The sequence below is a fragment of the Lethenteron reissneri genome, chromosome 52 (genome assembly GCF_015708825.2).
Source record: "Lethenteron reissneri isolate LAM-NWPU_2019-01 chromosome 52, ASM1570882v1, whole genome shotgun sequence".
In the NCBI taxonomy this organism is placed as follows: Eukaryota; Metazoa; Chordata; class Hyperoartia; order Petromyzontiformes; family Petromyzontidae; genus Lethenteron; species Lethenteron reissneri.
The window spans coordinates 8,827,373-8,838,298 of NC_083830.1; the positions used below are offsets into that span (position 1 = coordinate 8,827,373).

Genomic DNA, 10,926 nt, shown 5'->3' on the forward strand with positions numbered 1-10,926 from the left:
TTACAACTCGCCAGGATTACGCTTAACAGGGGTAACTACTGTAACTCGCCAGGATTACGCTTAACAGGGGTAACACTTAACACGTTACAACTTGCCAGGATTACGCTTAACAGGGATAACACTTAGCATGTTACAACTCGCCAGCATTACGCTTAACAGGGGTAACACTTAACACGTTACAACTCGCCAGGATTACGCTTAACAGAAGTAACACTTAGCATGTTACAACTCGCCAGGATTACTCTTAACAGGGGTAACACTTAACACGTTACAACTCGCCAGGATTACGCTTAACAGAAGTAACACTTAGCATGTTACAACTCGCCAGGATTACTCTTAACAGGGGTAACACTTAACATGTTACAACTCGCCAGGATTACGCTTAACAGGGGTAACACTTAACATGTTACAACTCGCCAGGATTACGCTTAACAGAAGTAACACTTAACATGTTACAACTCGCCAGGATTACGCTTAACAGGGGTAACACTTAACATGTTACAACTCGCCAGGATTACTCTTAACAGGGGTAACACTTAACATGTTACAACTCGCCCGGATTACGCTTAACTGGGGTAACACTTGACCGACGTGTAAAGGCGCAACCCTGAAACTACTCGCTCTCTTGCCACTGCTGGAGGACTGCCCTCCGCTCGAGGCAGCTACATAGACACCAGTGGGCATTACCTGGTGAAATCAAAATCGCTTAATTCTGAAAAAACAACGTTGTCCTCTTCGCCTATCCGCCCCCTGTTGTACATTGCTGTGTGCTGCACGTGTTGCTTGTGGGAATCCACCAAATCCCATGAGCTTTCATTCAAAATTCTGTTGGTGATTCTCAGCCTTGTCCGGATCGCCCACGTCACCCGCAGTCACCGTCAGTCAACTCGTTGGCCACATCCGGCCACGTCACTCAGTGGGCCAACGCGGCAGTGGAGATGAATCGTGGTTGGCGGATCACACAAGCTCGTTAAACTCGATTCAAAGCTTTCGTGACTGCAGGGATTCATCTTCTTGGTTCTTTCGGTAAAGTCACGTAGAAGGAAAATAATAAAATAAAATTAAAATTAAAAAAACATAAAATAATTCTCACAACGTTTCGGCCACAACGCAAGCAGCCGTCTTCAGGTGGAGAACAGGTCTGTCGAGAAGGCAGACCGAAACGTCGTGAGAATTATTTTATTATGTTTAATTTTTTATTATTTTCCTTCTACGTGACTTTACCAAAAGAACCAAGAAGACTCGTCAAACTCCCTCGCCATAGGAGTCGAGGTCGCCATCTCCTGGCTTGCCGGGATATGATGGCGGTACGGCGAGTGGATTAATTTTCATCTATATTCTTGGTTCTTTCGGCAAAGTCACGCAGAAGGGAAATAATAAAATAATATAAATATGAAACAAAAAATGTATATTATCATTTTATTGTTTCCCTTCTACGTGACTTTACCGAAAGAACCAAGAATATAAATCCCTGCAGTCACGAAAGCTTTAAATCAAAATTTTATTTTCATCTGTTGGGGGATTGATTGGAACTCACCACCTTAACATTCGTGGGGCGTCCATGGGCACCGCTGTTTCCCAAACGCTCGTGAACGCAGTTGACCAAACATCCAAATATAGGACCACAGAGCTTGGGAAATTGCTGGCGCCGGTCCTGGCTGCCTTTCCGGCTTCTCTGTGGTTTCCCACAACCGTGAATCATTCTCTACCTCTGCGAGTGAAAGATTACACAATTTTTGATTTAAAGCTTTCGTGACTGCAGGGATTCATATTCTTGGTTCTTTCGGTAAAGTCACGTAGAAGGGAAATAATAAAATTGTATTGTTTTACATTTGTATTATTTTATTATTTCCTTTCTACGTGACTACCGAAAGAACCAAGAATATGATTACACAATTGTGATTTTTTTTTTATTTTGGTTTAACGCGTACTCACTTGATAAATGTTGTGGCTTGGCTCTCCAACACACCGGTGTGCTGTACTAGTACACTACACTATACACTACACAATACACTACACTATACTATACACTACACTACTATACACTACACTATACACTCCACTACTATACACTACACTATACACTCCACTATTATACACTACACACTACACTACTATACACTACACACTACACTACTATACACTACACACTACTATACACTACACTACTATACACTACACTACTACAGTATACACTAGTGCTGTACTAGTGACGAATTGGCCACGTTCTGTTTTACGTGACAACCCTTACTAGTTGGCCGTGTCGGGTGGTGGCGAGTTTTAACGACACGACACATTTATATATTTACGCGATCTAACCCATAACACCTCTATTATGGATGTTTATTATTATTATTACGACCAGGTTGGGTTATCGTTTCAAGCTAGCGTGGGGGGGGGGGGGGGGCTTCAGCTCACCTCCTTCTGTCGCCCCACGAAGCGCACGCGACGATAATCCTTCTCATCGTACACCTGCCGACAAGGGGAGCAACATCAGCGTGTCACATCACTGGGGGGCTTCATGGAGACACCAGTCCCCCCGCACCTCCGCTAAGCACGGTCGGCTACGTACGGCGCGAAAAGACATTCAACATTCAAACAGACATCGTCAACATCGATACCCCTACATGTCTTTTTTAAATCCTTTATATTAAGTTCACTTGCTTGCTTGCGCGCTTACGACCGTGCAAATCTTTCGGTCGTTTTTTAACCCACTTCCCGTGATCCAATCGAGCTGACATTTTGCACACAGACTCGTTGTGCGTGACAATTTATTTTCGTGAAAAATTTTTTTCCAAAATTTTACACTTTCTAGGAAAAAAAAAATTTGATTTCATTACCAATTGCTTAATGGTGGCAGGCAATCATCTGACTCATAGGTGGCAGCCATCTCAAGCCAGAGGACGAGAGGACTCTAGCCACCACGCATATAAAGGATTTATAGTGAAAAACTTTTTTTTTACGGGTTAATTTTTACTCTCGCCAAATGATCCTTAAGCGTCATTGTGAATGCCACATTAAATAACGCCCGTGCATATGTCTCTCCAAAAATTAAAATCGAAGCATGTGTATTTTTTACACGACCCCATTGAACACACGACGAGGGTTGCCACCTCTCCCAATGTAGCGTTGCAGACCAAACCCATACGTGTATTTCTGGCGGCCTAGGGCAATCACAACTGTGTCAGTTCAGTTTTCATTTACAGCAAAACCTTGGATTGCGAGTAACTTGGTCTGCGAGTGTTTTGCAAGCCGAGCAAATTTATGTTATAAATTTTAATTTCATAAACGAGTAGTACAGTATACGCTTTGATAATTGGTTTTTTTACCCTTCTATCTGGCAACAAAACTGACACCTTTTTACAAGGAGTCATGTTTGCATAGACCACAATACCTGCAGTCATAATGCAAACAAAAAACACAACTCTGATAATGTGCACTGTCCTTGAAGTTGATTGGTCCACACCCGAGACAGCTTTCCTTAGAGCCTAGTCTCACATGGGTTGGACCAGATCACGCCAAAAGGCGCAGGGTAAAAAAATTGTTTTCATATTTTTACTGCAAAATGAGGTTCCAATGGAGTATACGCTTTGTTAACTGAGCCGATGGTTCTTCTCTCTCTCGCTACGGGATTGTGGGTAATCGTCTCCCATGCTCGGTCTCAGTCGGCGTGCCTCACTCGTATAGTCAACATCCGTGCGAGCGTAGACTGCTTACTCTAGTGTTGTGACCACGTGTGTGTGTGGGTAAAGCATTTTTTTATTTTGTGTCCAAGTGTAGTGACTGTTCTTTAGTAACTGTACTGCAAGTGAAAGTCGTCCTACACAACAACCCTCCTCTCCTCTCTCTCGTCTCCCTCACACCAGCCACGATTGCATTCAATTAATTTATTTGATTACTTAATGTTAAATTTAAATAATAAAAATATAAAGAGGTACTTTGTATTTATCATTTTTATATGAATACAGTATTTTTGGGTTGTGGAACGAATCATCTGAGTTTCCATTATTTCCTATGGGGAAATTCGCTTTGATATACGAGTGCTTTGGATTACGAGCGCGTTTCCGGAACGAATTATGCTCGCAATCCAAGGTTTTACCGTATTAGGTATAGCCCTGTGAGCCATTCGGCTCTTGAATCGGCTGCAACCGCAACAAACAAAAAACTAAAACATGAACAAGAAAACATCTTAAAGTGACTATGCGCAAACAGAAAAATCCAGGAAAAAACAGCAAAACAAATATTCCACCAGAGATGGCAGCCTTGTTGATGGCCCAAAGTCTCACCACCAGTGTCAGACGAGAGGACGAACACATTGGGGGATTTGACATCAACAGCAACACGATCATGATGATGATGGGTGGTGGTGGTGTGGTGGAAACGTCGTGATTTTTATTTTATTTTACTTTTATTAATTTTAATTTTTTACCTACGTGGCTTTACCGAAAAAACCTAAGAATATGAATCCTTGCAGTCACGAAAGCTTCAAATCTAGAAGTGGTGTGGTGGCTTCACCATTGTGTGCATTGCCAGGGGGCCCACCAAGGGCCTTGCAGTGAAGATATCAGTGCACGGCCACAACAGTGGAGATTGTCAAACCTGAGGCTGGTTTTTCATGGATTTTTCTGTTTGCGTGGTCACTTTAAGATGTTTTCTTGTTTTTTTGTTTGTTGCGGTTGAACCCGATTCAAGAGCCCAATGGCTCACAGGGCCGTACCTAATTAATGAAACTGGAAACTGATCTTAAGGCTGCGGAGTTAAAATCGTGGGTTTGCTGGATGACTCGGTCCATCATCGGTCCGGGGGGGAGTGGGGGGGGTCGATAAAGCGAGTACCGCTTTGTGGGGATGTCTACAATTGGTTGTCATATAGTGTGTTATATATATGGCCTTATGAGACCTCCTTTACCAGTGGCAAAATATAGTACAAAAACTGACACCTTTATACAAGGCATCATGTTTGCAATAATCACAACACAAGCAGTCAAAATGAGACTAGGCTCTAAGAAAAGCTGTCTCGGGTGTGGATCAATCAACTTCTACTATATACAGTGCATATTATCATTATCAGAGTTGTTTCCTTTTGTTTGCATTTTGACTGCTTGTGTTGTGGTTATTGCAAACATGATGCCTTGTATAAAGGTTTACACCATTGGAACCTCATTTGCCAGTAAAACATATAATTGTTTTTTAACCCTTCCATCTGCGCCTTTTGGCGTCATCTGGTCCAACCCATGTGAGACTAGGCTCTAAGGTAAGTTGTCTCGGGTGTGGACCAATCAACTTCAAGGACAGTGCATACATTATCAGAGTTATGTTTTTTGTTTGCATTATGACTGCAGGTATTGTGGTCTATGCAAACATGACTCCTTGTAAAAAAGGTGTCAGTTTTGTTGCAAGATGGAAGGGTAAAAAACAATTATCATTGTATAAAGGTGTCAGTTTTTGTACCAGTTGAAAGGGTAAAAACCTATTACTATATATGGCCTTGTCACAGTAATGTGGAATTTCCACACACTGGCTCAGGGCTGTAAACCCGTTGCGCGCGCCACCAATGCCTCGATGTTTCCAACTTGAAACGACAACAACAAATACAACAATTTCGATTTAAAGCTTTCGTGACTGCAGGGATTCATCTTCTTGGTTCTTTCGGTAAAGTCGTCACGTAGAAGGTAAATAATAAAATAATAAAACATCATTAAATACAATTCTCACGACGTTTCGGCCACAACGCAAGCAGCCGTCCTCAGGTGAAGACCAGGTCTGTCGAGAAGACATATTCTTCACCTGCGGACGGCTGCTTGCGTTGTGGCCGAAACGTCGTGAGAATTATTATGTTTTATTTTTAATATTTTATTATTTCCCTTCTACGCCACTTTACAACGACGACAACAACAACCTCACCTGTCCCGTGTGGGTCACCTTCTCCCCATCCTGAACCCCGGGCCCCGCCACGAGGCCCCTCAGGCTCCCCGCCCCGAGCACGGGCCCGACCCCCCCGGGCCTGGAGGCCGAGGCCGCGGCCCTCGAAGCGGCGAGAGCGAAGCAGCTCACGCGGGAGAGCGCGCAGGAGGCCATCGGTCGACGTCTTCCTTCAAGAAGAGGCTTTTGCTTCGGTTACAAAGCACGAAGATCCTCCCCACGCACCTCACCCCACGTGTCGCAGCTCTTCAACGGTGCGTTGGTTGGGGCAAGTGCTGCGATGGGAGAGTAGCAGCACCAATGAAGGTCACACACAGACACAGACAGACAGACACCAACTCACACACACACGACGCTGAGCTTGACTCAACTTCCTGAAGCCTGAAACGTCGGCCATCTTACATGGGGGCGGGGGGGGGGGTCTCCACGCGTGTCCCGGCGAGTTACGTCACCGCGACGTTTCGCTGAGTTGGTTTCGTCCAACTAAAGGCGAGGAGGTCCCAGCGAGTGACGCCCCCGCAACGTTTCGCGGAGTTGGTTTCGTCCAACTAAAGTCGAGTAGGTCCCATCGAGTGACGCCCCCGCAACGTTTCACGGAGTTGGTTTCGTCCAACTAAAGTCGAGTAGGTCCCATCGAGTGACGTCCCCCGCAACGTTTCGCGGAGTTGGTTTCGTCCAACTAAAGGCGAGGAGGTCTCAGCGAGTAACGCCCCCGCAACGTTTCGCGGAGTTGGTTTCGTCCACCGAAGACGAGGTGGTCCCGGCGAGTGACGCCCCCGCAACGTCTCACGGAGTTGGTTTCGTCCACCTAAGACGAGGTGGTCCCGGCGAGTGACGTCCCCCGCAACGTTTCACTGAGTTGGTTTCGTCCACCTAAGACGAGGTGGTCCCGGCAAGTGACGTCCCCCGCAACGTTTCGCGGAGTTGGTTTCGTCCACTTTAAGGCGAGGAGGTCCCAGCGAGTGACTCCCCCGCAACGTTTCGCGGAGTTGGTTTCGTCCACCGAAGACGAGGTGGTCCCAGCGAGTGACTCCCCCCGTAACTTTCGCGGAGTTGGTTTCGTCCACCACCTCCCCCACCCCCTCGGTTCCGATTGAGTTTTGTTTAAACCCCCCCCTACCAAGATGGCCGTCGAGTAATCGTTGACGTCATCGGCGAGCGGACATGACGTCATCTGCGATGGGCGGGGGGGAGACATGACGTCACCTGCGATGGGAAGGGGGACATGCCGTCATCTGCGCACGCGGTTGCGACGAGCGGGACCCGTGTAGGTTTCTTCGAGGTCATTGCCGGGTGGGTTGCGAGCGCCACGTGTCACAATAACAACAATTAGTATAACAGTTGTTGGCATTGTTCGAGTCGTTGATTGAATGCTGTGAAATTAACGTCCCTAATGATGTGAACGCCACTCTATTGTTTGTGGCAAAGGCCGCTTTGAACAATAAGTGCGTGGCTCGGTGGGGCCTTGCCTGGTGGGACGGGGATGGCGTGTTTCTCTCTGTGTGTGTGTGTTTGGGTGATTCGCTTACCGTGGATGTCGCATGACCATCGTGTGTTGGTCGTCTTTGCCGTTGTGAATGTTCTTACCACCAAGGCTGGAGCTATGGAGTCAACATTGGGGGAGACCAAATCTTTCAGGGGGTCTCCCCCCCCTCCCCCCCCCAGAAAAAAAAATCTAAATTTCAAAACTAATTTCCTGCCTAAAATATATAAACAAAAATTCACTAACGCATGGGATGGACTTTTTATTTATTTATTTTTAACAATAATGTCTAATAGTGTATTGTATTACATTGCTGTTTTTATTTTTTACCTTTTCTTGTTTCATTGTATGCAATGGCAGAGATTAGATGTCAAAGTACAACCGTAACCACAATCATATAAACAGAAATCTATTTTATAGCAATATATTGGAGGGGGGGGCATTTTGAGCATATTTGAATATTAGGGGGGGGGGTGTGTCCCGTCCCCCCCCCCAATATCATAATTACGGCCTTGGTCCTTACCCACCCCGACGTGGACATCTGTGAAGTAGAGGTCGCAAACGGGTTTTGATTCCTTACCCGTACACGGCCGCACCAGGGTCGCAAATGGGTACCCGTACCCGGCCGGGTACCCGTTCCCTACCCGTACCCGAAATGAGTTACAAACGGTGACTCACCAGTGACTCACCAGTGACTCACCAGTGACTCACGGCCTACCCGTACCCGGCCGCACCAGGGTCGCAAACGGGTACCCGTTCCTGGCCGGGTACCCGTTCCTGGCCGGATACCCGTTCCTGGCCGGGTACCCGTTCCTGGCCGGGTACCCGTTCCTGGCCGGGTACCCGTTGCTGGCCGGGTACCCGTTGCTGGCCGGGTACCCGTTGCTGGCCGGGTACCCGTTGCTGGCCGGGTACCCGTTGCTGGCCGGGTACCCGTTGCTGGCCGGGTACCCGTTGCTGGCCGGGTACCCGTTGCTGGCCGGGTACCCGTTGCTGGCCGGGTACCCGTTGCTGGCCGGGTACCCGTTGCTGGCCGGGTACCCGTTGCTGGCCGGGTACCCGTTGCTGGCCGGGTACCCGTTGCTGGCCGGGTACCCGTTGCTGGCCGGGTACCCGTTGCTGGCCGGGTACCCGTTGCTGGCCGGGTACCCGTTGCTGGCCGGGTACCCGTTGCTGGCCGGGTACCCGTTGCTGGCCGGGTACCCGTTGCTGGCCGGGTACCCGTTGCTGGCCGGGTACCCGTTGCTGGCCGGGTACCCGTTCCTGGCCGGGTACCCGTTCCTGGCCGGGTACCCGGTTGCGACCTCTGCAGGGATTCATATTCTTGGTTCTTTCGGTAAAGTCACGTAGAAGGGAAATAATAAAATAATATAAATATAAAACAATAAAAAATTCTCACGACGTTTCGACTGCAACACAAGCAGCAATCATCATCAGGTGTGAAATCCACAGCAAGAACATTTCCCTTCTACGTGACTTTACCGAAAGAACCAAGAATACAAAGCCTGAGATTGTTCACGCAGTGAGGAAGGTCCCTGAGCCCCACTTGCAGGCGATGCCTCTCGGTGATTCGAGTTGCGATTTGAAGTTGGGGCCTTGAATCGATTGAACTGAATTTCTTCTGTATTTTCGGTCTTGCGACTCACCGACGCTTGAGGTTTCCCCCCCCCCCTCCGCGTTTACAGCCCCCCAGAGGCTTGGAAGTAGTAGGAAGTAAAACAATCCACATTCCTATGACGGGGGCGAGCGTGTCCGTAGAAACAAAAACCCAACGTTGACTTCGCCACAAAGCGGTACTAATTTTATTAACCACCGAAATGATGATGGGCTGAGTCAACCCGTCGACCAGTATATGAACCTGAGACGTTCCGATTGCTTCCTGATCGCTCCACCGCTGAGCCACCAGCCGCTCGGTCTCCTCAGATCTTGAAAGCTAAGCAAAGCAAGTCCGGTGCCTGGTGGCTGAGAGATGTTAACTACCTCGCCTGGTTTGCAAGAGGTCGTGGGTTTGATCTCGACCCCGACGCCTGCTGCTGTATATTTGGATTTTCGTGTCTCTCATCATCATCACGGTGGCTAGGAGATGTTAACTACCTCGCCTGGTTTGCAGGTCGTGGGTTCGATCCAGACCCTGACGCCTGCTGCTGTATATTTGGAGTTTGCGTGTCTCTCTCTCATCATCACGGTGGCTAGGAGATGTTAACTACCTCACCTGGTGTACAGGAGGTCGGGGGTTTGACCCTGAAGCCTGCTGCTGTATATTTGGAGTTTGCGTTTTTATCCCCGTGGTTGCGTGGATTTTTTTTTATGTGACTGACATACATTTCCACGTGATAAGCCACTTCGTTGAGCTATCACTTGTGGCCAGTCCGCTTCTGAAAGACAAAGCTATTAGCTCAGCGGGCCTTGGTAAAATATAAAAAATGTAGTTCATTGTTTACCTTTCCTATACTTTACGCTCTTCGCACTCCTATTGTACTAGACATCTGTGAAGAGGAGCTTTCCAGCTCATCGGATTCCTCCAACATAAATATTCTAAATCAGATACTTCGATGGTAGACTTCCCTGGTGTGCCAGGTGCTGTCAGCTTGGGCTGCAGTGGGTTGTGACCGCAGATCGCTGTTGGTGTTTGTGGGGGGGGGGGGGATCTGCTTCCAGCGGAGAATCGGTTTCAAAATCCTGCTTTCATTCTAAGGTCTGACATTGTGGGTTGTAATCGCGGACGCCAAGCGGCGTAGGAGTGGATTTTCCGTGCCCAACGACTGCCAATGTCGGCACCTCCGCTTAGCACGGTTGTGTCCACGTACGGTGTGAAAAAAGTTCAACATAAGTACAGTACGAGCCAATCTCAACTTTGCCTAGCTTCCGCGACCAACAAACAATAACGGTGTTTTGTGTCTGCTCCAGACCACAAAAGGCTAGCGGCGAACTTCCACTCCGAGTACTTTTGTACGTTTGTTGAACTTCTTTCGCGCAACGTACGTAGCCAACCGAGCTTAATCGGAGGTGCCGGGGGGAAGGATGAGCCTGTGTAGCTTTTAGAGATTTCATGAAAACGTTGTTTTGTTTCCGCAGACCACAGCCACATGGCATACGTGGGGATCTTCCGTTCCCTCCGGAGCCTCGTGCCCTCCCTCGGCATGGCCGCCAGCACCGCGCTCCGCTCGCCAGCGCCGTGGGCTCCTTGGGCTCGATTTCCTCCGCCGCTGCTGGCGCCCCTGGCATGCTCCTCGCCCGCGTTCATGCAGCCGGTCGCCGGCTTCAAGATGCGCTGCGTGCTCCGCCTGCGCTGCAAAGACTGCTACTTCGTGCGGCGGCGCGGGCACAAGTGCGTCGTCTGCAAGACGCACCCGCGTCACAAGCAGCGCAAGTGGTGACGGAGCCACTGCCCGAGTCTTAACACCGCCGCCGCCACGCCCGTCATTCGTGATCGCTGTACGCCAGCCTGCTTGTAAATAATCGCGAGGCCGTGCAACGATGCTTTAACGCTTCAATTAAAATGTTTTACATTCGCATGTACGA

At 48.5% G+C, this 10,926-nt stretch overlaps 2 protein-coding genes across 2 annotated transcripts; one reads left to right on the forward strand and one right to left on the reverse strand.

The window, feature by feature from the left end:
- Positions 1-2,409: 2,409 nt before the first annotated feature.
- On the reverse strand, positions 2,410-6,927 carry NDUFS6 (NADH:ubiquinone oxidoreductase subunit S6). The gene is made up of 3 exons (XM_061573299.1): positions 6,128-6,927; positions 5,904-6,097; positions 2,410-2,472 (listed from the first exon to the last, which is right to left on the reverse strand). The coding sequence occupies exons 2-3, from the start codon at positions 6,075-6,077 to the stop codon at positions 2,410-2,412; spliced, it is 237 nt and encodes a 78-aa protein (XP_061429283.1). The 5' UTR covers positions 6,078-6,097; positions 6,128-6,927.
- A 180-nt stretch (positions 6,928-7,107) lies between these two features.
- Positions 7,108-10,926, forward strand: MRPL36 (mitochondrial ribosomal protein L36). The gene is made up of 2 exons (XM_061573258.1): positions 7,108-7,214; positions 10,480-10,926. The coding sequence occupies exon 2, from the start codon at positions 10,491-10,493 to the stop codon at positions 10,779-10,781; it is 291 nt and encodes a 96-aa protein (XP_061429242.1). The 5' UTR covers positions 7,108-7,214; positions 10,480-10,490; the 3' UTR covers positions 10,782-10,926.

Coding starts and splice junctions, on each gene's coding strand:
- NDUFS6 (XM_061573299.1), bottom strand. CDS start 6,077: ATGGCCTCCTGCGCGCTCTCCCGCGTGAGCTGCTTCGCTCTCGCCGCT. Junction 2,473..5,903: donor AGGTGACCCACACGGGACAG/GTGAGGTTGTTG, acceptor CCTTGTCGGCAG/GTGTACGATGAGAAGGATTA.
- MRPL36 (XM_061573258.1), top strand. CDS start 10,491: ATGGCATACGTGGGGATCTTCCGTTCCCTCCGGAGCCTCGTGCCCTCC.